Source organism: Rana temporaria, chromosome 2 (genome assembly GCF_905171775.1).
Source record: "Rana temporaria chromosome 2, aRanTem1.1, whole genome shotgun sequence".
NCBI classification, from domain to species: Eukaryota; Metazoa; Chordata; class Amphibia; order Anura; family Ranidae; genus Rana; species Rana temporaria.
This window is the reverse complement of record NC_053490.1, coordinates 38,284,345-38,312,140: the sequence shown is the minus strand read 5'-3', so window position 1 is coordinate 38,312,140 and position 27,796 is coordinate 38,284,345. Positions and strand designations below refer to the sequence as shown.

Genomic DNA, 27,796 nt, shown 5'->3' with positions numbered 1-27,796 from the left:
TGACGTCGAATATGGCGAGTGTTCCTTCTCAATCATCTACCACCATTGAAATCAGCAATCATATACCCAGAGGAAACAGGACTTACAGAGAGTACAAAGTCTGTTGGACATACAGCTTTAAGGAATACCTACCTGATCTAGGAACAGGACAGATCATATAAAATAGCTGGACTGGGCTAAGTCCACAAGGGAGCCAGGACGGAGTCTACAAGGGAGCCAGGACGGAGTCTACAATGGAGCCAGGACGGAGACTACAAGGGAGCCAGGGCGGAGACTACAAGGGAGCCAGGATGGAGACTACAAGGGAGCCAGGACAGAGTCTACAAGGGAGCCAGGACAGAGTCTACAAGGGAGCCAGGACAGAGTCTACAAGGGAGCCAGGACAGAGTCTACAAGGGAGCCAGGACAGAGACAGACTGTGAGGAAGTCAGGACTGAGACTACGATGGAGCAGGGAGGAGTGTGCAGAGGAGCAGAGAGGAGTCTGTTGGGGGACAGTCTCTTACAGCTCTCCTGCAGTTTTCTTCCCGCTCCATCATAGACTTAGTCCCCTTTTCCTGACAGTCCCAGCCTGGCTCCGGGAGCTGGAACAGAGTCTACAAGGGAGTGGGGAAAGAGTCTACAAGGGAGTGGGGAAAGAGTCTACAAGGGGGCCGGGACAGAGTCTACAAGGGGGCCGGGACAGAGTCTACAAGGGGGCCGGGACAGAGACAGACTGTGAGGAAGTCAGGAATGAGACTACAATGGAGCAGGGAGGAGTGTGCAGAGGAGCAGAGAGGAGTCTGTGGGGGGACAGACTCCTACAGCTCTCCTGCAGTTTCCTTCCCGCTCCATCATAGACTTAGTCCCCTTTTCCTGACAGTCCCAGCCTGGCTCCGAGACAGAGTCTACAAGGGGGCCGGGACAGAGTCTACAAGGGGGCCGGGACAGAATCTACAAGGGGGCCAGGACAGAGACAGACTGTGAGGAATTCAGGACCGAGACTACAATGGAGCAGGGAGGAGTGTGCAGAGGAGCAGAGAGAAGTCTGTGGGGGGACAGACTCCTATAGCTCTCCTGCAGTTTCCTCTCTGCTCCCTCATAGACTTAGTCTTCTCCTTCCAACAGTCCCAGCCTGGCTCCCTCATAGACTTTGTCCCAGGTCACTTTCAGACTCAGCCCAGGAGTCTATGAGACAGCCAGGCTAAGACACGTTGTGGGGAGGGATGGGTGGTGCTGGGTTGTGGGGAGGGATGGGTGGTGCTGGGTTGTGGGGGGGATGGGTGGTGCTGCGTTGTGGGGGGGATGGGTGGTTCTGCGTTGTGGGGGGGTGGGTGGTGCTGCATTGTGGGGGGGGGATGGGTGGTGCTGCGTTGTGGGGAGGGATGGGTGGTGCTGGGTTGTGGGGAGGGATGGGTGGTGCTGGGTTGTGGTGGGGATGGGTGGTGCTGCGTTGTAGGGGGGGGGTGTGGTGCTGCGTTGTGGTGGGGATGGGTGGTGCTGCGTTGTGGGGGTGTGGGTGGTGCTGCGTTGTGGGGGGGGGATGGGTGGTGCTGCGTTGTGGGGAGGGATGGGTGGTGCTGCGTTGTGGGGAGGGATGGGTGGTGCTGGGTTGTGGGGAGGGATGGGTGGTGCTGGGTTGTGGGGAGGGATGGGAGGTGCTGCGTTGTGGGGGGGATGGGTGGTGCTGCGTTGTGGGGGGGATGGGTGGTGCTGCGTTGTGGGGAGGAATGGGTGGTGCTGCGTTGTGGGGAGGGATGGGTGGTGCTGGGTTGTGGGGGGGATGGGTGGTGCTGGGTTGTGGGGGGGATGGGTGGTGCTGTGTTGTGGGGGGGGGGTGGGTGGTGCTGCGTTGTGGGGAGGGATGGGTGGTGCTGGGTTGTGGGGAGGGATGGGTGGTGCTGGGTTGTGGGGGGGGATGGGTGGTGCTGCGTTGTGGGGGGGGATGGGTGGTGCTGCGTTGTGGGGGGGATGGGTGGTGCTGCGTTGTGGGGGGGGATGGGTGGTGCTGCGTTGTGGGGAGGGATGGGTGGTGCTGAGTTGTGGGGAGGGATGGGTGGTGCTGGGTTGTGGGGGGGATGGGTGGTGCTGGGTTGTGGGGGGGATGGGTGGTGCTGTGTTGTGGGGGGGATGGGTGGTGCTGCGTCGTGGGGGGGTGGGTGTTGCTGCGTTGTGGGGGGGGTGGGGGGTGCTGCGTTGTGGGGGGGGGGTGGGTGTTGCTGCGTTGTGGGGGGGATGGGTGGTGCTGCGTTGTGGGGAGGGATGGGTGGTGCTGGGTTGTGGGGAGGGATGGGTGGTGCTGGGTTGTGGGGGGGATGGGTGGTGCTGCGTTGTGGGGGGGATGGGTGGTGCTGCATTGTGGGGGGGATGGGTGGTGCTGCGTTGTGGGGGGGTGGGTGGTGCTGCATTGTGGGGAGGGATGGGTGGTGCTGGGTTGTGGGGAGGGATGGGTGGTGCTGGGTTGTGGGGGGGATGGGTGGTGCTGGGTTGTGGGGAGGGATGGGTGGTGCTGGGTTGTGGGGGGGATGGGTGGTGCTGCGTTGTGGGGGGGATGGGTGGTGCTGCGTTGTGGGGGGGTGGGTGGTGCTGCATTGTGGGGGGGGTGGGTGGTGCTGGGTTGTGGGGGGGATGGGTGGTGCTGCGTTGTGGGGGGGGGGGTGGGTGTTGCTGCGTTGTGGGGGGGATGGGTGGTGCTGCGTTGTGGGGAGGGATGGGTGGTGCTGGGTTGTGGGGAGGGATGGGTGGTGCTGGGTTGTGGGGGGGATGGGTGGTGCTGCGTTGTGGGGGGGATGGGTGGTGCTGCGTTGTGGGGGGGGTGGGTGGTGCTGCATTGTGGGGGGGTGGGTGGTGCTGCATTGTGGGGAGGGATGGGTGGTGCTGGGTTGTGGGGAGGGATGGGTGGTGCTGGGTTGTGGGGGGGATGGGTGGTGCTGGGTTGTGGGGAGGGATGGGTGGTGCTGGGTTGTGGGGGGGATGGGTGGTGCTGCGTTGTGGGGGGGATGGGTGGTGCTGCGTTGTGGGGGGGTGGGTGGTGCTGCATTGTGGGGGGGATGGGTGGTGCTGGGTTGTGGGGGGGATGGGTGGTGCTGCATTGTGGGGGGGATGGGTGGTGCTGCGTTGTGGGGGGGATGGGTGGTTATGCGTTGTGGGGGGGGGTGTTGCTGCATTGTGGGGGGGGATGGGTGGTGCTGCGTTGTGGGGAGGGATGGGTGGTGCTGGGTTGTGGGGAGGGATGGGTGGTGCTGGGTTGTGGGGTGTAATGTAAACACAGGCAGTAGGAAGTGATGTCATCTCTCCTCTCTGTGTCGTCCGACACAGAGGAGAGAAGACGTCCAACAGTAAGTTGCACCTAAACAGTACACTGACACAGGTACATATAGGCACACAAACCCCCACAGTCACCCCCAGATCACCCCCCCAGCCCCCAGTCACAGTGTCACTGATTGCAGTGATCATTTATTTACTGATCACTGCATTTAGTGTAATTTGTGACAGTAAAAAGTTGCAGGGCAGTTAGTCTTAGGCCCCTTTAGGTAACTTTTTATGCCGCGTACATACGGTCAAAATTCCAACGGAGGCTTGCCCGTGGAAAAGTCCGACCGTGTGTACGCGGCATAAGTTTTTTGCGGGAGGATGCCCCCATGCTTTGGCATATATATGTTTTAGGTACAGGTTGCGTTAAAAAATGTTTTATTTTTTACTATGTTTTTTTTTTTGGTATTTGCTTTGATCTTACTGTTATACTGTAATGTTACTTTGTTTTAATGTTAACCATCATTTGCTTAGCAGGTACGCCATTCAGTTGCAGCTCGGATTTATTTAGCGTGACAGCAACAGCGTTTGCTCCCACGATATATAAAGCCGCGACTCCAAAGCTGTAGGAGGTGATTTCACCACCACAGTTAAAAAAAGAGCATATATGCCGAAGCATGGGGGCATTAGGGGCGGAGGAGCGATTTTGCTCCTAATGCCGCGTACATACGGTCGACATTCCTACGGAGGCTTTCCCGTGAAAAAGTCTGACCGTGTGTATGCGGCATAACTTTTTATGCCGCGTACATATGGTCGAAATTCCGACGGAGGCTTTCCCGTGGAAAGGTCTGACCATGTGTACACGGCATAACTTTTTATGCCGCGTACATACGGTCGAAATTCCGACGGAGGCTTGCCCGTGGAAAAGTCAGACCGTGTGTACGCGGCATAACTTTTTTGCGGGAGGATGCCCCCATGCTTCGGCATATATATATTTTAGGCACAGGTTGCGTTAAAAAATGTTTTATTTTTTACTATGTTTTTTTTTTGGTATTTGCTTTGCAGGTATGGTATGATCTTACTGTTATACTGTAATGTTACTTTGTTTTAATGTTAACCATCATTTGCTTAGCAGGTACACCATTCAGTTGCAGCGCGGATTTATTTAGCGTGACAGCAACAGCGTTTGCTCCCACGATATATAAAGCCGCGACTCCAACGCTGTAGGAGGTGATTTCACCACCACAGTTAAAAAAAGAGCATATATGCCGAAGCATGGGGGCATTCGGGGCGGAGGAGAGATTTTGCTCCTAATGCCGCGTACATACGGTTGACATTCCTACGGAGGCTTTCCCGTGGAAAGGTCTGACCATGTGTACATGGCATAACTTTTTATGCCGCGTACATACGGTCAAAATTCCAACAGAGGCTTGCCTATGGAAAAGTCCGACCGTGTGTACGCGGCATAACTTTTTTGCGGGAGGATGCCCCCATGCTTCGGCATATATAAATGGTGCATGTATGCCCATCATTAGAAGTGGGTGGATGAAGGGAGGTATTCTAATGGTGGGCATACCCACCGAGCAATCTTTTTTTCGTTCAGCCAACAGGCTGCATGAAAAAAAAAGATTACAATACATGTCCAACAAGAACCATCAACGTACTGGTATGTTGCTGGACTTTGAATGGTTATTCTAGAATGATGCCTGCGGGTTTTGGTATCATCTTGTTATCATTCTTTTCAGCCAGTGGTCGGCTTTCATGTAAAAGCAGTCCTAGTGGCTAATTAGCCTCTAGACTGCTTTTACATTCAGTGTGAGGGAATGTCGCCCCCCCCGGATATAAACAGCGCCATTGGGAAATTGGGAAAGCATTTTATCACACCGTTCTTGGTGTGGTCAGATGCTTTGAGGGCAGAGGAAAGATCTATTTAAAAAAAAAAAAAAAGGGAGTACCTGTCACTAACTATTGCTATCATAAGGGATATTTACATTCCCTGAGATATTAAAAATGGTAAAAAAATTCATAAAATGGAAGGAACAGTTTACAAATAAAATAAAAAAAGCGAAATAAATATAAAAAAGAAATAAAAAAAAGCATCCCTGTCCCCCCCTGCTCTTGCGCAAAGGCGAACGCAAGCGTCGGTCTGGAGTCATATGTAAACAGCAATTGTACCATGCATGTGAGGTATCATCGTGAAGGGAAGATCGAGGGCAGTAATTTTAGCAGTAGACCTCCTCTGTAAATCTAATGTGGTAACCTGTAAAGGCTTTTAAAAATGTATGTCGTTTGTCGCCACTGCGCGTTTGTGCGAATTTTTAAAGTATGTCGTGTTTGGTATCCATGTACTCGGCCTAAGATCATCTTTTTTATTCCATCAATAACTTGGGCAATATAGTGTGTTTTAGTGCTTTAAAATATAAAAAAAAAGTGTATTTTTTCCCCAAAAAATGTGTTTGAAAAATTGCTGCGCAAATACTGTGTGGAAAAAAAAAAATGCAACAACCACCATTTTAATCTGTAGGGCATTTGCTTTAAAAAAATATATAATGTTTAGGGGTTCAACTTAACTTTCTTGCAAAAAAAAAAAATATGTTTTTATGTAAACAAATAGGGCCAGATCCACGTAGCGCGGCGCATGTTTACGTCCGGCGTAGCGTATCTCAGATACACTACGCCGCCATAACTTACAGCGTATTTCCCGTATCCACAAAGAATTTGCGCCGTAAGTTATGGCGGCGTAGTGTGAATGTGTCGGCGTAAGGGCACGCAATTCAAATCACTAAGTTGTGGGCGTGTTTTATGTTAATACGTCTTGACCCGACGTAAATGACGTTTTTTTTGAACGGCGCATGTGCCGTCCGTGGGGGTATCCCAGTGCGCATGCTCCAAATTAACCTGCAACAAGCCAATGCTTTCGACGTGAACGTAATTCCATGCAAAGCCCTATTTGCGAACGTTTTACGCAAACGACGTAAACAACGTAAAATTCGACGCTGGCCCGACGTTGCACACTCGACGCGGAAATCGACGGAAGCACCACCTAGCGGCCAGCATAAATATGCACCTTAGATCCGACGGCGTACGCCAGTCGGATCTAGCCCAGCGTATACGTCGGATACGCCAGCGTAACTGCTTCGTGGATCTGGCCCACAGTGTCAGAAAGGGCTTTGTCTTCAAGTGGTTAGAAGAGTGGGTGATGTGTGACATAAGCTTCTAAATGTTGTGCATAAAATGCCAGGACAATTCAAAACCCCCCCAAATGACCCCATTTTGGAAAGTAGACACCCCAAGCTATTTGCTGAGAGGCATCTCGAGTCCATGGAATATTTTATATTTTGACACAAGTTGCGTCAAAGTTGTCACTAAATTATATATTGCTCTCACATGCCATGGTTATATGTGGAATTACACCCCAAAATACATTCTGCTGCTTCTCCTGAGTACGGGGATACCACATGTGTGAGACTTTTTGGGAGCCTAGCCTAGCCGCGTACGGGACCCCAAAAACCAATCACCGCCTTCAGGCTTTCTAAGGGTGTACATTTTTGATTTTACTCCTCACTACTAGGGGTGCAACGGATCACAGTTGATCCGTGATCCGTACTGCAAGAGGGGGGTCTCTTGCCCCGAGAGGAGGAGGGGTCTTTTGCCCCTAGAGGAGGGGGGGTCTCTTGCCCCGAGAGGAGGGGGGGGTTTCTTGTACTGAGAGGAGGGGGGGTCTCTTGTACTGAGAGGAGGGGGGGTGTTTGCACCGAGGGGGTACTATAGTTGGTGGGGGGGGAGGTGAACAGTGGGGGGAGATGTGTATATTACAGTGGGGGGGGGAGATGTGTATATTACAGTGGGGGAGAATTTTTTATTTGCCGATCCGAAAAATGATCCGATCCGTGACTCCTGATCCGAGGAACGATCCGAACCGTGAGTTTTTTGATCCATTGCACCCCTACTCACTACCTATTACAGTTTGGGAGGCCAAGAAATGCCCAGATGGCACAAAACCCCCCCAAATCACCCCATTTTGGAAAGTAGACACCCCAAGCTATTTGCTGAGAGGTATGGTGAGTATTTTGCAGATCTCGCTTTTTGTCACAAAGTTTTAAAAATTTAAAAAAGAAAAAAAAATTTTTTTTTTCTTTCTTCATTTTCAAAAACAAATGAGAGCTGTAAAATACTCACTATGCCTCTCAGCAAATAGCTTGGGGTGTCTACTTTCCAAAATGGGGTCATTTGGGGGGGGTTTTATGCTATTTTGGCATTTTATGGCCTTCGAAACTGTGATAAGTAGTGAGGAGTGAAATCAAAAATGTATGCCCTTAGAAATCTTGAAGGCAGTGCTTGGTTTTCGGGGTCCCGTATGCGGCTAGGCTCCCTACTCAGGAGAAGCAACAGAATGTATTTTGGGGTGTAATTCCACATATTCCCATGGAATATGTGAGCAATATATCATTTAGTGACAACGTTTTGTAATATTTTTTTTTTTTGGTCATTATTCATTCACTTGGGGCAAAAAAATTAAATATTCATTGGGCTCAACATGCCTCTCAGCAAATAGCTTGGGGTGTCTTATTTCCAAAATGGGGTCATTTGGGGGGTTGTGTGCCATCTTGACATTTTATGGCCTTCAAAACTGTGATAGGTAGTGAGGAGTGAAATCAAAAATTTATGCCCTTAGAAATCTTGAAGGCGGTGATTGGTTTTCGGGGTCCCGTACGTGGCTAGGCTCCCAAAAAGTCCCACACATGTGGTATCCCCGTACTCAGGAGAAGCAGCAGAATGTATTTTGGGGTGCAATTCCACATATGCCCATGGCATATGTGAGCAATATATCATTTAGTGACAACGTTTTGTAATATATTTTTTTTTTGGTCATTATTCATTCACTTGGGGCAAAAAAATTAAATATTCATTGGGCTCAACATGCCTCTCAGCAAATAGCTTGGGGTGTCTACTTTCCAAAATGGGGTCATTTGGGGGGGTTTTCTGCTATTTTTTGCATTTAATGGCCTTCGAAACTGTAATAGGTAGTGAGGAGTGAAATCAAAAATGTGCGCCCTTAGAAATGCTGAAGGCGGTGCTTGGTTTTTGGGGCTCCATACGCGGCTAGGCTCCCAAAAAGTCCCACACATGTGGTATCCCCGTACTCAGGAGAAGCAGCAGAATGTATTTTGGGGTGCAAGTCCACATATAACCATGGCATGTGTGAGAAATATATCATTTAGTGACAACTTTTTGTAAATGTATTTATTTTTTTTGTCATTATTCAATCACTTGGGACAAAAAAAAATATATTCAATGGACTCAACATGCCTCTCAGCAGTTTCCTTGGGGTGTCTACTTTCCAAAATGAATCAAGAAATGAGGTAGGCAGTCATAAATTAAAAGCTGTGTAAATTCCAGAAAATGTACCCTAGTTTGTAGACGCTATAACTTTTGCGAAAACCAATAAATATACGCTTATTGCGATTTTTTTTACTAAAGAGATGTGGCTGAATACATTTTGGCCTAAATGTTTGACTAAAATTTAGTTTATTCGATTTTTCTTATAACAAAAAGTAGAAAATATATATCTTTTTCAAAATGTTCGGTCTTTTTCCGTTTATATCGCAAACAATAAAAATCGCAGAGGCAATCAAATACCATCAAAAGAAAGCTCTATTTGTGGGAGAAAAAAGTATGCAAATTTCGTTTCAGTACAACATTTTATGACAGCGCAATTACCAGTTAAAGCAGCGCAGTGCCAATTTGTAAAAACACCTTGGGTCCTTTAGCTGCATATTGGTCCGGGTCTTAAGTGGTTAAACATGCATTGCAATGTATGTGAACTAAAAATCCCTGCTTTTGTGAAACGTTTGCTAGAAAGCATAACTGTGTGCATCAGAGGGTTCAACTAGAATTATTAGTGTTAACAAGTGGTCACACCCCTTTAGCACTGATAGGTTATACACACATATATTTCATATATATATATATATATATATATATATATATATATATATATATATATATATATAATGTATGTGTATAAGCTAATGGCACTATATCCACTGGATATTCCATGGAGGGCACTATATACACTGGCTTTTCCATAGAGGCACTATATACACTGTATATTCCATGGAGGGCACTATATACACTGGCCCAGATTCAAGAAGCACTTGCGCCCGTGCAACCATAGGTTGCGCGGCGCAAGTGCTTACTTGCTCCGGTGTAACGAGTGCTCCTGATTCAGGAACCTCGTTACACCGACTGCAGCCTAGGATATGACAGACATAAGCCTCCTTATGCCTTCATATCTCAGGCTGCATTCTTGCGTTGGCCGCTAGGGGGCGCGGCCATTGTGATCGGCGTATAGTATGCAAATTGCATACTACCACCGATTCACAAAAGTTGCGCGGGCCCTGCGCACGCAAGGTACGGAGTTTCCGTACGGCGACTTTAGCGCAAGGTTGCTCCTGCTATAGCAGGGGCAACCAATGCTAAAGTATAGCTGCGCTTCCCGCTCGTGAAATTTAAATTTCACGTCGTTTACGTAAGTGAATCGTGAATGGCGCTGGACGCCATTCACGTTCACTTAGAAGCAAATGACGTCCTTGCGACGTCATTTGCCGCAATGCACGTCGGGAAAGTTTCCCGACGGAGCATGCGCTGTTAGCTCGGCGCGGGAGCGCGCCTAATTTAAATGATTCCCGCCCCCGGCGGGATCATTTACATTAGGCAGCCTTACGCCCGGCTATTTTGCATATCGCCCGCGCAATTTACGGAGCTACTGCTCCGTGAATCGCAGGCATTTCAAAATATTTGCGTGGGCGCAGAGCAAAACTCGTTGCCCTTTGCCCACGCAAATATTGCGTGAATCTACCTGAATCTGGCCCACTGGATATTCCATGGAGGGCACTATATACACTGTATATTCCATGGAGGGCACTATATACACTGGAATTTCCATAGGGGCACTATATACACTGGATATTCCACAGAAGGCACTATATACACTGGATATTCCATGGAGGGCACTATATACACTGGATATTCCATAGAGGGCACTATATACACTGGATATTCCACAGAAGGCACTATATACACTGGATATTCCATGGAGGGCACTATATACACTGGATATTCCATAGAAAGCACTATATACACTGGGTATTCCACGGAGGGCACTATATACGCTGGATATTCCATGGAGGGCACTATATACACTGGATATTCCACGGAGGGCACTATATACACTGGATATTCCATAGAAAGCACTATATACACTGGATATTCCATGAAGGGGACTATATACGCTGGATATTCCACGGAGGGCACTATATACACTGGATATTCCATAGAAAGCACTATATACACTGGATATTCCATGGAGGGCACTATATACACTGGATATTCCACGGAGGGCACTATATACGCTGGATATTCCATGGAGGGCACTATATACACTGGATATTCCACGGAGGGCACTATATACGCTGGATATTTCAATGGAGGGCACCATATACACTGGATATTCCATAGAAAGCACTATATACACTTGATATTCCACGGAGGGCACTATATACACTGGGTATTCCATGGAGGGCACTATATACACTGGATATTCCATGGAGGGCACTATATACACTGGATATTCCATGGAGGGCACTATATACACTGGCTTTTCCATAGAGGCACTATATACACTGTATATTCCATGGAGGGCACTATATACACTGGAATTTCCATAGGGGCACTATATACACTGGATATTCCACAGAAGGCACTATATACACTGGATATTCCATGGAGGGCACTATATACACTGGATATTTCATAGAGGGCACTATATACACTGGATATTCCACGGAGGGCACTATATACACTGGATATTCCACGGAGGGCACTATATACACTGGATATTCCATAGAAAGCACTATATACACTGGATATTCCACGGAGGGCATTATATACGCTGGATATTCCATGGAGGGCACTATATACACTGGATATTCCATGGAGGGCACTATATACACTGGATATTCCATGGAAAGCACTATATACACTGGATATTCCACGGAGGGCATTATATACGCTGGATATTCCATGGAGGGCACTATATACACTGGATATTCCATAGAAAGCACTATATACACTGGATATTCCACGGAGGGCACTATATACACTGGATATTCCACGGAGGGCACTATATACACTGGATATTCCACAGAGGGCACTATATACACTGGATATTCCATAGAAAGCACTATATACACTGGATATTCCACAGAGGGCACTATATACACTGGGTATTCCATGGAGGGCACTATATACACTGGATATTCCACAGAGAGCACTATATACACTGGATATTCCATTGAGGGCACTATATACGCTGGATATTCCACGGAGGGCACTATATACACTGGATATTCCATGGAGGGCGCTATATACACTGGATATTCCATAGAGAGCACTATATACACTGGATATACAGGTCCTAATCTGACAGCCCCAAATACACACTGTCTGTGTTCGGTTGCTGTACACATGCACCCACATGCCGGGGCAGGCCCCTGCCAGGTAGGTTGTACGGAGCCCTGTGAGTTATTGCTGTAGAAAAATATTTTAAGCAACAGACAGCATGGATTCACAAAAGACAGAAGTTTTCAAACAAACCTAATTTCTTTTTATGAGGAGTAGAAATGAGCTCCGGCGTGTTCGCACAGAGCACGTGCAGAGCCCGCCAGGAAGTCTGCATGGCGCTGCGCTAATCACAGGGATGGAGACATATTCCCGATGCTCGGCTGCAGAGATCGGGAAATGTCCCCCTGCCTGTGGTAAGTAAAACGTTGGACAGAGGGGTGGCTGTGGACGTGGAGTACTTGGACAGAGGGGTGGTATGTGGTATACTTGGACAAAGGGGTGGCTGTGGACATGGTATACTTGGGCAGAGAGGTGAATGTGGTATACATGGGCAGAGGGGTGATTGTGGATGTGGTATACTTGGACAGAGGGGTGGCTGTGGACATGGTATACTTGGGCAGAGGGGTGGCTGTGGAATACTTGGACAGAGGGGTGGCTGTGGATGTGGTATACTTGGACAGAGGAGTGGCTGTGGACGTGGTATACTTGGGCAGAGGGGTGGCTGTGGACGTGGTATACTTGGGCAGAGGGGTGGCTGTGGATGTGGTATACTTGGACAGAGGGGTGGCTGTGGACGTGGTATACTTGGGCAGAGGGGTGGCTGTGGACGTGGTATACTTGGGCAGAGGGATGGCTGTGGACGTGGTATACTTGGGCAGAGGGGTGGCTGTGGAGGTGGTATACTTGGGCAGAGGGGTGGCTGTGGACGTGGTATACTTGGGCAGAGGGGTGGCGGTGGACGTGGTATACTTGGGCAGAGGGGTGACGGTGGACGTGGTATACTTGGGCAGAGGGGTGACGGTGGATGGGGAATATTTAGATTTTGCAAAAGCGTTCGATACAGTTCCCCACACACGGCTCATGTGTAAGGTAAAGTCTACAGGATTGGAAATATCACTTTGTAAATGGATAGAAAATTGGCCAAAAGACAGAATTCAGGAGTGGTTAATAATTCTTACTCTGAATGGTCTAAGGCTGCATTCACATCTAGACGGACGAAATCGCGGCGTTTTGTCGCCGCAAATCGCGGTAAAAATAGCGGCGTTTTGTACCGCGATTTGCGGCGACAAAACGCGGGTATTGTCCGCCTAGATGTGCCCCAAGATGACCCCCTCTATGGAGATGATTGCCATCTCCTAGCCGAACGCTCGAAGACGCCTGAAAAAAAGGTCCGGGACCTTTTTTCACGCCGCAGGCGACAGGCGTCCGGCGTGGAGATGTGAACCATCTCCATAGAGGGACATGTATTTCCAGCCCTCTGGCGGCAGAGGCGTAGCGCTACAGGCGTAAAAACGCCTAGATGTGAATGGGGTCTAAGGCAGGGGTGCCCAAGCTTTTGAAGCGCGAGGGCCACTTAAGCGACTTGCTAACCGGTCATGGGCCACAACTAGTGGAGGGGGCGGGTGGCATATGCAGAGCGGACACAGCCGGATCGGAGGTAGGACACAAGTCGGTTTACATCTGCCACTCCTTAGAGGTGAATGGAGGGTCCAATTGGGTCGGACTGACTGTGTGAAAGGGGCCCAAGGCTGCTCAAGTTTACTCGCACCGAGGGTGCAACGCAGTGTACTTTTGGCTTTCCTGCACTTTGCCATAGACTTCTATTATATCCTGTAGGTGTGGTGCACTTTCAGGAAGCTCACAAAACTCGCAGGTAACAGAAGTCTACGGCTCAGTGCAGGTAACCTGCTCCGCACCTGCGGCCCAGTTTGAAAGCAGCCCAGTAACCACTGCAGAACAGATATGCCCAGATATATATATATATATACACTGGGCCGGATTCAGAAAGATGAGCGCATCTTTCTGCGGGCGTAACGTATCTCCGATACGTTACGCCGCTGTAACTTTGGGGGCAAGTTCCGTATGCAGAAAGAACTTGCGCCCTTAGTTACGGCGGCGTAACGTATGTGTGGCGGCGTAAGCCCGCCTAATTCAAATGTGGATGTTGTGGGCGTGTTTTATTTAAATTTTACTTGACCCCGCGTATTTGAAGTTTTTTGTGAACGGCGCATGCGCCGTTCGTGAAAAAATCCCAGTGTGCATGCTCGAAATTACGCCGCAAAGCCTCATTGGTATCGAAGTGAACGTAATTTACGCAAAGCCCTATTCGCGAACGACTTACGCAAGCGACGTAAAAAATTTAAAACCCCGCGCGGGAACGACGTCCATACTTAAAGCGGAGCTCCACCCTGAATTTAACTAAATCTCAATATTACTAATCCTCCAAAACAATGCTAAATCGGATAGTTTTATATAAAAAGTTTTACTATACCATCGGAACTGGTATGGCTTCCGGTCTGCAGCCCCTCGGGTTTTCTGTGGTTTCCTGTCCCGGGCTGTGTCTTCTGGGAGCTTGTCTCAAGGCTCCCTAATTATCATATTTGGCCCTGTGACAGCAAACATCGCGCAACTTCGTTTAGCAGGAAGTGACGCGGATGTAAACAAAGGAAGGAGGGCGGGCGTTTTGAACAATCTCCATTACACAGATACTGATACGTGAGATCGAGCGGTGGATGCTGGGACATCAGCATCCACCAGAACAAGGAAGTGCCGCGCTGTGGGCTTATGCCCACAGTTAAAATGGAGACGAAACCGGAAGGAGGAATAAAAGTTATTATTTGAGACTGGATAGCAGCGGAGCGGCCGGGGGAGACAGGACATGTGAGTTGCGCAAATTAGGGTCATTTAACTTTTAAATAGCCATTAAGAAAAAAACGTTTTTGGCGTGGGAGATCCGCTTTAACATTAGCTACGCTTCATATAGCAGGGGTAACTTTACGCCGATAAAAGCCGTACTTTTCTGAATCGGCGTAAATACCTATTTAGCATATTCCTCGCGTAATTATACGGAAGCGCCACCTAGCGGCCAGCGTGATAATGCAGCCTAAGATACGACGGTGTAAGACACTTACACCAGTCGGATCTTAGGGAAATCTATGCGTAACTGATTCTATGAATCAGGCGCATAGATACGACGGCCGACACTCAGAGATACGACGGCGTATCAGGAGATACACCATCGTATCTCCTATCTGAATCCGGCCCACTGATTTTAGTAATAAACTGACCTGTAATATTCTATTCTATTCCATCCCAGAGCAGGAGGTCGCGGGCCACATCAGAGGGCTCCGCGGGTCACATGTGGCCCCCGGGCCAATTGTTGGGCACCCCTGGTCTAAGGTTACCAGTGGTGTACCCCAAGGTTCAGTGTTGTACATGGGCTCCGGGTTGTAGACACATTGGCAAGACACAGCCCGCCCTCTAGTGTTCATCAGTTCCTCTCTGTGTAAACCTGTCTATACAATTTATATGGCGTCTGCTGCGATTGGTTGGCGCAGAGATGAGACGGCCTGGGGGGGGGGGGGGGGGCGGCCTAAGATTTCAGTAGGAGAGCCCCTTGGCTGTGATTGGTTGGCGGGAGAGACTCTGGACTGTAATTGGTTATTCCTTTTTGTTTAATATGAATGAGTTTTACTAACAGAGACAGAGCGGACAGTGAGGAGCTGGGCATGAGGGATAGGGCAGTATGTGGAGGTGTGTAAGGATCTGCAGGGACTCGGGGGTGATTCGCACCTGCCATTCACCAGCACTGCCAGTCTCTACTCCTTCACTATCCCCGCCCATCGGCCAGAGCGTTGTCCAATGGGCGCTGAGCAATGGACCGTACCAATAACCTTCTCGGGGGAATCCCCGTACACCTCTGTGATGGATATGAAGGGATGGATGTACCCTAGATATACACATGGACAGTACAGAACATCCCCCGTTATGTATAAATCTCCGGAGAGGATTCGAGAGATGTATTATCCGGGATAGAGATGTAAAGTGTCCCCCCTTCTTCCGGTGTCAGTGGTCGGTGCCGTTGCTATGGAGACCCCATAACATTCTCCTGCCTGGAAGAGTCCTCCTGTGATCAGTCCGCTACACTGATAGACGATTTCCTCAGGTCAGACCTCCTCTCATATGGGTCATGGATGGATGGGGGGAGAGAGAGGATTAGTAGGGTTAAATCGGGGGCAGAGGGCTGGGTGTCATTGTCCCCATAGAAGAGGGATGAAATATGAGACTGTCAGAGCTGCACAGCTGGTATGGGATTGGGTGGGAAGTCTTCGCTATCATAGAGTAGTGTGCAGGGTCATCGGATGGGAGGGCCGATCCCAACAAACATTCCGCTGAATGGATGAGGAATGGAGAATGCCGACTACACAGCTCAATGTCCAGTCTGGATGGATTGTGGTTGTAGCGGCGGGAAGAGAAGTGTGCGGTTGTAGTGATGGTCAGATAAGTGTGTAGTTGTATCGTCCTCACCACCCGTCCTTACCTATCGTCCTCACCACCCGTCCATACCTACCATCCTCGCCACCCGTCCTTACCTATCGTCCTCGCCACCCGTCCATTCCTACCGTCCTCGCCACCCGTCCATTCCTATCGTCCTCACCACCCGTCCATACCTACCGTCCTCACCACCCGTCCAACCCTACTGTCCTTGCCACCCATCCATTCCTACCGTCCTCGCCACCCGTCCTTACCTATCGTCCTCACCACCCGTCCATACCTACCATCCTCGCCACCCGTCCATTCCTACCGTCCTCGCCACCCGTCCTTACCTATCGTCCTCGCCACCCGTCCATTCCTATCGTCCTCACCACCCGTCCATACCTACCGTCCTCGCCACCCGTCCATTCCTACCATCCTCGCCACCCGTCCATACCTACCGTCCATACCTACCGTCCTCGCCTACCGTCCATACCTACCGTCCTTACCACCCGTCCATACCTACCGTCCTCACCACCCGTCCATACCTACCGTCCATACCTACCGTCCTCGCCTACCGTCCATACCTACCGTCCTTGCCACCCGTCCATACCTACCGTCCATACCTACCGTCCTCGCCACCCGTCCATACCTACCGTCCTCACCACCCGTCCATACCTACCGTCCTCACCACCCGTCCATACCTACCATCCTCACCACCCGTCCATACCTACCGTCCTCACCACCCGTCCATACCTACCGTCCATACCTACCGTACTCGCCACCCGTCCATACCTACCGTCCTCGCCACCCGTCCATACCTACCGTCCTCACCACCCGTCCATACCTACCGTCCTCACCACCCGTCCATACCTACCGTCCTCGCCACCCGTCCATACCTACCGTCCATACCTACCGTACTCGCCACCCGTCCATACCTACCGTCCTCACCACCCGTCCATACCTACCGTCCATACCTACCGTCCAAACCACCCGTCCATACCTACCGTCCTCACCACCCGTCCATACCTACCGTCCTCACCACCCGTCCATACCTACCGTCCATACCTACCGTCCTCGCCACCCGTCCATACCTACCGTCCATACCTACCGTCCTCGCCACCCGTCCATACCTACCGTCCTTGCCACCCGTCCTCACCACCCGTCCATACCTACCGTCCATACCTACCGTCCTCGCCACCCGTCCATACCTACCGTCCTCACCACCCGTCCATACCTACCGTCCTCACCACCCGTCCATACCTACCGTCCTCACCACCCGTCCATACCTACCGTCCATACCTACCGTCCTCGCCACCCGTCCATACCTACCGTCCATACCTACCGTACTCGCCACCCGTCCATACCTACCGTCCTCGCAAACCCGTCCATACCTACCGTCCTCACCACCCGTCCATACCTACCGTCCATACCTACCGTCCAAACCACCCGTCCATACCTACCGTCCTCACCACCCGTCCATACCTACCGTCCTCACCACCCGTCCATACCTACCGTCCATACCTACCGTCCTCGCCACCCGTCCATACCTACCGTACTCGCCACCCGTCCATACCTACCGTCCTCGCCACCCGTCCATACCTACCGTCCTCATCACCTGTCCATACCTACCGTCCTCACCACCCGTCCATTCCTACCGTCCTCACCACCCGTCCATACCTACCATCCTCACCACCCGTCCATACCTACCATCCTCGCCACACGTCCATTCCTATCGTCCTCACCACCCGTCCTTACCTATCGTCCTCACCACCCATCCATTCCTTCCGTCCTCACCACCCGTCCATACCTACCATCCTCGCCACCCGTCCATTCCTACCGTCCTCGCCACCCGTCCTTACCTATCGTCCTCGCCACCCGTCCATTCCTATCGTCCTCACCACCCGTCCATACCTACCGTCCTCGCCACCCGTCCATTCCTATCGTCCTCACCACCCGTCCTTACCTATCGTCCTCACCACCCATCCATTCCTTCCGTCCTCACCACCCGTCCATTCCTATCGTCCTCACCACCCGTCCATTCCTACCGTCCTCACCACCCGTCCTTACCTATCGTCCTCACCACCCGTCCATTCCTACCGTCCTCGCCACCCGTCCATACCTTCCGTCCTTACCTATCGTCCTCGCCACCCGTCCATTCCTATCGTCCTCGCCACCCGTCCATTCCTACGGTCCTCGCCACCCGTCCTTACCTACCGTCCTCACCCCCCGCCCATACCTACCGTCCTCACCACCCGTCCATACCTACCGTTCTCGCCACCCGTTCATACCTACCGTCCTCGCCACCCGTCCATACCTACCGTCCTCACCACCTGTCCATACCTACCGTCCTCACCACCCGTCCTTGCCACCCGTCCATACCTACCGTCCTTGCCACCCGTCCATACCTACCGTCCTTACCACCCATCCATAACTACTGTCTTCACCACCCGTCCATACCTACCGTCTTCACCACCTGTACACACCCCCACCATAGTAATTCATGCGGCATCCTGAAAGGGGCCGGGCGCATGGATAGGGAGGGCGGCGGAGGTTTTAGGGGGGCGGCCACCACTGGTGAACAGGGCCTAAAACTCCTCAGGCTACAAAGACTTTCCCCTTTGCATCTCCTATTCCAATTGTCTTTCTCCTTGGCAAGGACATTGCTTCCATTAGTGGCCTGATCTTGCCACATAGCCTTTTTGGTCTTGGAAAGGGACACAGTGGTGTTGAGGTCCCTTCTTCCCTGATATGTACAAACATCCTATTATTTTCTTTTTCTCCAGGTTTCAGAAATGAGTAAACAAATCAAAAATGATGGCGTGATGGGCCCCCCCATAGACCTTGCATTCAAATGTATTAATTCCATGGAAGGTAAGTCGATACATTTCTCACATGAGACCTTTACCCTCACTGATAGAACCATTCCACAGTCTTCAGCAACATGCCATGTTAGTTATCTAGCTCTTACATATACCGCAGTGCTGTACAGAGAACACTGCGCCAGGCACATCAGTCTGTGTAGACCAGGTAGGAAAAAAATTCTGCACACCAACATCTGTCCAACAGGTTTATTGGCAGGCCACCAGGACTATGACAATGGACCAAGGGGTGACAACGTCAAGCACAATGAAGAAGCATAATGTATGTGTGAAACATCCTCACAACTTGGTCCATTGTCATAGTCCTGATGGCAGTCTTTCAATAAACCTGTTGGACGGACATTGGTGTACAGCTAATTTTTCCTACTTGGTCTACATGGTGGTTTGAACAAAGCACTTTCATGGTGTGAAACGCGTCAACCTACCTGCATTTCCCCTGCCTGTATTCATCCAGTAGAAAACGAAAAAAGTGTACTGAAGGCCTACAGAACACCTCCCAGCGCCAAACCCGGATATAAGCTGATTGCAATAAGCTAATAACTGAAAGAGCGTAGATGACAGAGAATCTGTATACTACGATGATGGGAGCAGCCGTTTAAAACAATAAAGACATGATAAAAAATGATCACAATTAAAAGAGCATAAATGCACAATTAAAACAATCACAAACAGCGCTAAAAGTGATAATTCTGGTGTAAATGCTCAAGGCACCACTAATACACTATAAAACAATATTGTGTGAAGGAAATCAGTCAATAGAGGTAAAGTCCCATATAAAGATGTGGTTCACTTTAAGAAAGGACAGACAGCGTAGCACCTTCCACCCGAACTCCTTAGAAGACACCACGTGGGACAAAACGAGCCCCCTCTGGGGTACACACTTACCAAAAAGTAAGTTATATCTGGCGATGTATATAAAGCTCCAGACTGGTATATATCCTTCAAACAGGGTAATCAAATGAATCTGTATGGAGGCTCCCAATTAATCCAAAAAAAGACAAAAACAGTGCCATAGCATAATTCCGTTTTTAATGGGTTAAAAATATAAATAGCCCACAGATATGATAAACCCTTCAAACATTACACGTACAATATAAAAGATAAACAAGCGCATAGTCATCAACTCCTGTAAGCAAGGTAAAGCGTCGTGCTGGTCCTATTACAGTCTCAGAGAGCCTAGCAAACGTTGGTTCCAGCCGAGGCCCTGGTGGAGCGCAAGCGTCACTTCCTGAGCGTCGCCTCGGCTGGAACCAACGTTTGCTAGGCTCTCTGAGACTGTAATAGGACCAGCACGACGCTCTACCTTGCTTACAGGAGTTGGTGACTATGCGCTTGTTTATCTTTTATATTGTACGTGTAATGTTTGAAGGGTTTATCATATCTGTGGGCTATTTATATTTTTAACCCATTAAAAACGGAATTATGCTATGGCACTGTTTTTGTCTTTTTTTGGATTAATTGGGAGCCTCCATACAGATTCATTTGATTACCCTGTTTGAAGGATATATACCAGTCTGGAGCTTTATATACATCGCCAGATATAACTTACTTTTTGGTAAGTGTGTACCCCAGAGGGGGCTCGTTTTGTCCCACGTGGTGTCTTCTAAGGAGTTCGGGTGGAAGGTGCTACGCTGTCTGTCCTTTCTTAACCACTTACCCCCCGGAACATATTGCTGCCTAAAGACCAGAGTACTTTTTGCGATTCGGGACTGCGTCGCTTTAACAGACAATTGCGCGGTCGTGCGACGTGGCTCCCAAACAAAATTGGCGTCCTTTTTTTCCCACAAATAGAGCTTTCTTTTGGTGGTATTTGATCACCTCTGCGTTTTTTATTTTTTGCGCTATAAACAAAAATAGAGCGACAATTTTGAAAAAAATGAATATTTTTTACTTTTTGCTGTAATAAATATCCCCCAAAAATATATAAAAAAACATTTTTTTTCCTCAGTTTAGGCCGATACGTATTCTTCTACATATTTTTCGTAAAAAAAAATCGCAATAAGCGTTTATTGATTGGTTTGCGCAAAAGTTATAGCGTTTACAAAATAGGGGGTATTTTTATGGCATTTTTATTAATATTTTTTTTACTAGTAATGGCGGCGATCAGCGATTTTTTTTTTCGGTATTGCGACATTATGGCGGACACTTCGGACATTTTTGACACATTTTTGGGACCATTGGCATTTTTATAGCGATCAGTGCTATAAAAATGCATTAGATTACTATAAAAATGCCACTGGCAGTGAAGGGGTTAACACTAGGGGGCGGGGAAGGGGTTAAGTATGCCTGGGTGTGTTCTTACTGTGGGGGGGGGGGTGGCCTCACTAGGGGAAACACTGATTTTCTGTTCATACATTGTATGAACAGAAAATCAGCATTTCCCCTGCTGACAGGAACGAGAGCTGTGTGTTTACACACACAGCTCCCGTTCCCCGCTCTGTACCGAGCGATCGCGTGTGCCCGGCGGCGATCGCGCCCGCCGGGCACACGCACGGGAGTCGGGGGCGAGCGGGGAGCGCGCGCGCGCGCCTCCGGCGGCGCGCACGCGCCCCCTAGTGGCGGCTATACGATAGGACGTATAGCTACGGGCTCTCGCCCAGGAGAGCCGACCTGCCGCCGTATAATGACGGTGGCTGGTCGGCTACTAGTTAAAGTGAACCACATCTTTATATGGGACTTTACCTCTATTGACTGATTTCCTTCACACAATATTGTTTTATAGTGTATTAGTGGTGCCTTGAGCATTTACACCAGAATTATCACTTTTAGCGCTGTTTGTGATTGTTTTAATTGTGCATTTATGCTCTTTTAATTGTGATCATTTTTTATCATGTATTCATCCAGTGCTTTTAATATTTATTCTTCAGCAAAGACTTTCTACTTTACTCTCTGTGTGGGTGTTCTGCCGATCCGAAGATTCTCTGTTCCATACTTGGTCTACATGTTCACGCCAATATCCCACCACAGTCACACTATTATTATACAGTACATTTATATAGCTCTGACATATACCACAGTGCTGTACATAAAACAATGAGCCAGTCACATCAGTCTCCAGAGGAGCTTACACTCTAATATCCCCCCACAGTCACACACTAGTAAGAATGCATTAAAGCAGAGTTCCACCCAAAAGTGGAACTTCCGCTCATTTGTCTCCTCTCCCCCCCTCAGATGCCACAATTGGCACCTTTTCGGGGGGAGGGGGGGGGGCAGGATACCTTTGACAGGTATTCTGTTCCCACTTCCGGGAGTCCGTGCCGCAGCCCATGGCCAGGGCCGCTGATAGGCCAGTACAACTGGCCCTGTTTAACCAGGCCCGACCAGCAGGGGGGCCTGGGCAACCTGAACAGATAACTAATGTAGAAAAAATAAATAAAAAATCTCCAGCCATGACCGATAGTCTGCAGACTATAAATTGGCTCTGTCTGTGGGTAGTGCCACCCATGCCATGCCGCCAATGCCATAATGTGCTACAGACAGTGCCACCCATGCTGCCAATGGCATTATGCCATTGGTGGCATGGGTGGAACTGTCTGCAGCACAATATGAAATCGGTGGCATTGGCATGGGTGGCACTGTCTGCAGTACATTATGCCATTGGCGGCATGGTTGGCACTATGGCAATATATCTGCAGGTAACACATGCGTTATGGCCCATAACGCATGTGCTGCTTGCAAAGACAGTGCTACCCATGCCGCCAATGCCGTAATGTGCTGCAGAGACGTGTAGACAAACCTGCACTTTGTTTCAAGGCGGGGTCTGGGGAGGGGCCAGGGGCGGGGCTGAAGGAGGGACCAAGGGCGAGGCTGAAGGAGGGACCAGGGGCGGGGCTGAAGGAGGGACCAGGGGCGGAGCTGAAGGGGGCCCCCATCAGGTAGGCTGTACGGGGCCCCATGATTCCAGGATAGGTAAGTTTCCATTTATTAAAAGCCAGCAACTGCAGTATATGTAGCTGCTGGCTTTTACATTTTTTTTTTTTTGGGCGGACCTCCACTTTAAGGAATGTTCCCAGAAGAGGACAGAGTTCGGGTCAAGAATTGATGAGACTGGAGGCATTGTCAGTAGAGGACATTATGGACTGGGCTTTGGGTCAGGTTCTGGTACAGGACAAGCACTGCAGGCCCACTACATGCATGGGTCAGGCGGGGTGCAGGGACAGGGGTGGAGTTGGTAGAGAAGCTCCATGGAAGTAAAGGTTGGGGGGAGGGCGGCAGTGGAAAAGGCAGGTCTGTTATCTTCTATGAAAATTGTGATCCCTGAAGTCCAGGCCTTGTTGCAGATGGTACACAATTTGGATGGTCCATGCTGACGCTCTGTACTGCCCCCTACAGATGTCCTACAGGAAGAACCCCGAGAGGGCCTGAGGCCCATAAAACGCAGAGAAGGTGAAAAGCTGCACAGCCAGGCGCTCCGGCTGAACAATAACACCCTGACCGACCTCCGTGGCTTCAAGGAGGTGGTGGCCAACCTGCTGAGTGATCCTTCCCATCTCTGCTGGGTAGACCTGTCCTTCAATGACCTCCCCAACATCGATCCTGTAAGTGTGCCCCCTGCTGTACACAATGGTCTCTTCCTCAGAGTGGGATTGTCTGAGCATCTTTGCATCTCGTGTTCTCTTCAAGATTTGTGTCAGGACTTCCCGGAAGAAATCAAGTTATGCTAAAAAAAAAAAATATTATGACCCTTTTATTTGCTACAAAATTTTTTTTTAATTTATTATTAGAAGTGGTTTTTGCAATTCAATTTGTGTCCATCTCACAAAAATGCTAATTTTATTTTATTCAATATGACAGCAGTGATTGGACCAGCTTTTTCCAATCGGGTTCCTACAGAGCAGCATTTCTCAGCTTCTGTTTTTCAACATGTAGGAACCCTTGAAATAACTTTCTGGTCTCAAAGAACACCTAATAATAATAATTACTATAGATACAGCCCACTGATTATTAGTGTGATGATCAGTGGAAAGGATGCTCCTTACATTGGTGGTCAGTGGGAAGAATGTTCCTAACATTGGTGGTCAGTGGGTAAAATGTTCCTTACATTGGTGATCAGTGGGAAGAACGCCCCTTACATTGGTGATCAGTGGGAAGAATGCTCCTTACATTGGTGGTCAGTGGGAAGAATGCTCCTTACATTGGTGATCAGTGGGAAGAAGGAGGAGGACACACCCAAGGAGCTCTCTGAGAGATCCAACCTTTATTCAAGCCTGGGCCTTGCCTGCTAGCTTGGCCCAGGAATAATGCCTGATCCTGGGGGAGGCCCTGGGACGGATGCCCCTGATGATACGGGGCCTAGTGAGGAGGAGGAGGTGGTGCAGGATCTGACTGTGGGTCCAGGCCCTGGTGAGAATACGGATGTATTCAGACAAAAGGTAATTGATCGTTTTCGGGCGATCGGAAGAGCGGAGGAGAAACTTAAAAGTTTGAAAGCTGAACATAAAAACTTCAAAACTAAGTACTTCCAGGCCTGGAGTAAGAACCGTTCAGCCATGAAGCCTGAGCTACAAGAGATGGAGGAGAAAGTGAAGGTACAATCTTTACTATTGGAGAAGTTAAAAGATAAAAGTGGAGCTTTTTCAGAAAAATTTAAAAATGAGAGGAGATTTGCCAGCCAGACCTCTGTGGATCAGCGGCAGTCGCAAGTTACAGACAACCCGGGTCCATCTGCCTCTGCGCCTCTCCCCCCATGTCAGGCTGGGGAATCGCCAGCGGCAACCAGCCAGGGGGTTGAGGGTCAACATGGCACCTTACGTTTCATCCAGCAGATGGAGTCACCCCTAAGGGCAGACAGGTCTGCTGGTGAGGCATCAGAAGTCGCTGTGGAGTCGCAGAGGGGTCGCAGACCAGCACTGGTGGAGAAATCCCAGTGTACTGTGCAGCCGCTTTCCAACATGTCTGCCCCTCCAGCTGCAGTGAGTGGTGTCCCGGCTAAAGTGGACGGTGTCCCGGCTAAAGTGAGTGGTGTTTCTGCTGTGGAGAAATCCTCTGCAGATATGAAGGAAAAACCCCTGGCAGAGGTGTCACCAGCCCACCAGAGCAGTATGGATGGATCTACATCATGCGCCCTGCAAATGGATTCTGTTGTGACTGCTGGGATCTCTGGTTCTACAACCAAGATGGCTGCCAGCTCCAAAGAGCCAGTTTCAGCCTCACCTGGGCTGACTGATGCAGGTGGGGGAGGGGAGCAGCACAGTGCAGCAAGTGGAGTGGAAGCAGCGATGGAAGCCTCCTGCACTGGTTCACCTGGTACTGGATTACAACAACCTTCACCCTGCTCAGTTGACAATCCTGCCCTGATGGAGAAGAGTCTGCCTGGAGGTGAAGTATGTGTGGATACCGCTGTGAATGTGGACACGGCAGGAATTATTAATGTGCCAGGAAATAATGACCGTAATATTATTGATGAAGCAATGGATGTGGTGGGTGGTGGTGAAGGGGTTAACAATGACATTTTTCCTCCTGCTCAGCAGAGGAAAGACTCGGCTGTGCAATCATCTGCCAAACGCACAACTGGACCCTCTGCAGGGAGGTTTGTGAACAACGGCAGCTATGCAGCAGTTTTGGGGAATCGCACCAAGGAGGGTGGGGGGAATGGTGCAAATGTTGGTGGTCACAATTTGGGGGGGTTTAGTGGTGGGATGGTTGGTGGGTATAAGAGAAGAAATGTGGTCCAGTTGAAGTGGGAGGGGGAGGGGACCCCACCAGTAAGGGGGAGGGTGGCAGAGTTGATCCTGGAAATGGGGTTCAAAGTCGCTGACATTTTTGCTTTGATTTGTCCTGTTGGCAGTTGGGAATTTGATTTATCCTTTGTAAAACCTGAGGGTCTGGATTTATTTTGGGAACGTTTTAGGGGGCGCAGGGACCTTCCGCAGTGGAATGGTTGGATGCCAAAGGTGGTTTCCAGGCAGCCTCTAATAAAATCAGTGACGATCCTTGTGCGTAACGAATCCATCCCAGAGGCTGATTTGGTAGTATGGTTACGCCGATATGGTGAGGTCCTCGCTCCACTGCGGAAGGTCCTTGATCAGCATGGGATATGGACAGGGGCCTGGACAGTGTCACTAAAATTGGGGGTACAGGGAAATGTTGTTCAACATCTGCCCTGTTCAGCCTTTCTGGGGAGGGACAGGCTGACCATTTTTTACCAGGGTCAGCCTAAGGTGTGCAATAAATGTGGTGACAAGGGCCATTTTGCCTCCACCTGCACCCGCAAGAAATGCTCTTTGTGCCAGGAGCTCGGCCATTTGGCTAAAGACTGCACTGACATTCGGTGCAATTTGTGCCAAAAACTTGGTCACCCCTACAGTCAATGCCCGGAGGCATTACATAACCTGCCAGGGTTGGAGGCTGAGCTGCAGAGGCTGGATAAGGAGGATGAGGCCACTGAAACCCTTGTTGTCCCTCCTGTGTCTGTGACACCTGTTTCTGTTCCCCCTAGTGATGTGGTCCCTGAGTCTGTCCCTTCTGTGTCTGTGACATCTGTTTCTGTTCCCCCTAGTGATGTGGTCCCTGAGTCTGTCCCTTCTGTGTCATCTGTTTCTGTTCCCCATAGAGATGTGGTCCCTAAATCTGTCCCTCCTGTCCCTAATCCATCTATTCGTAGATCCTCCAGACTGGCGGAGGCTGCTGGGGGGGCAGGTTTAGCGGATCTTCCCACTCAGCCTCCAGTCCCTGCCCCTCGGCAGCGCAAGCGTGGTCAGGGGAATGTGGGGGTGCTGGATGGGGGTGGGGCCGATGGAGGGGTGTCCATACCCCATGTCTCACATTCAGTTGATGGGGATTCGGATGAGGAGGGGTGGGAGACGATCAGGAGGAAGAAAAAAAAGAAGAGAAAGGCTAGAAAACCAGTCGTCTCTTCCTCAGAGTCGGATCCAAGAGGGGTTCCCCTTGGTAACACCTTTTCTGTGTTGTCGGGTGATGAGATGTCTTTGTCTTCCTCTTTTTCATCTATGGATGAGGGGGAGTCACGTAGTTTGAAGAGAGCGGTTTCTGGTGATGAGAGTGTGGTGAAGGTCAAGAAACGACTACCCCAATCATCCTGATGGCAGTTCCCCCTCCGATAAAGGTGGCGACCATTAATGTCGCCAGCATTAAATCTGCAAGAGCTCGTGATATGGCCTTATTTTTGCTCAGCGAGTTTGATGCCGAGATTTTATTTTTGCAAGAGACCTGGCTCCATACTTTGGCCGATGTCCATCTGGCAAAAAGGGAGTGGAGATGCGGTCCCTCCTTTTGGTCTCTTGCGGCTGAGCCCTGCAGCGGAGTTGCGGTACTTTTTAAAACCGATATGGTAACGTGCCGGCGGGTAATTGAGGTAGAAATAGGTAGATGCATGGTGTTGGACGTTTCTGTTAGGGGGCATGACCTGCGCCTGATCAATATCTATGGGCCGCAGTCAAGGTGGGGCAGGAAATGCCTCCTCACAGAGATCAAGCCCTTCCTTTTTACGTCCCAGCAGGTTGTCTTTGGAGGTGACTTTAACACCATCATTAGGCCTGAAGACAGGAGAGGCTCCATAGACAGGCTGGGATACGATAGCGTTTTTCTTAGAGATATGGTGAGACAAGCAGGCCTGGTAGATGTGCATATTAAGCAATGCCCTGGCTGCACGGGATTCACATTTCAGAGAGGGAATAGTCAGAGTAGGATAGATAGGTTTTTTTTAAAGGAGAACTCTGCTTTCTCGGCTCCTGAGTTGAGGGCGGTGGAGTTCTCTGACCACTGTATGCTGTCTGTGACTCTGAATGCCTCGGACACTCCACCCAGGGGAAGGGGTACCTGGAAACTGAATTCGGCTCTCCTGGA

The 27,796-nt window shown here is 49.9% G+C and overlaps 2 protein-coding genes across 2 annotated transcripts in view; both read left to right on the top strand.

Moving 5' to 3' along the window:
* Positions 1-233: 233 nt before the first annotated feature.
* On the top strand, positions 234-18,626 carry LOC120928200 (adhesive plaque matrix protein-like). The gene is made up of 3 exons (XM_040339309.1): positions 234-418; positions 13,473-13,536; positions 16,149-18,626. The coding sequence occupies exons 1-3, from the start codon at positions 234-236 to the stop codon at positions 18,624-18,626; spliced, it is 2,727 nt and encodes a 908-aa protein (XP_040195243.1).
* LOC120928958 (leucine-rich repeat-containing protein 51-like) overlaps positions 15,553-27,796 on the top strand; it is a 28,946-nt gene continuing 16,702 nt past the window's right edge. The window contains exons 1-3 of the mRNA XM_040340099.1: positions 15,553-15,801; positions 18,896-18,983; positions 23,324-23,529. Coding sequence (XP_040196033.1) covers positions 18,905-18,983; positions 23,324-23,529 — 285 coding nt within the window. The 5' untranslated portion in view covers positions 15,553-15,801; positions 18,896-18,904. The remainder of the gene's footprint in view (positions 15,802-18,895; positions 18,984-23,323; positions 23,530-27,796) is intronic.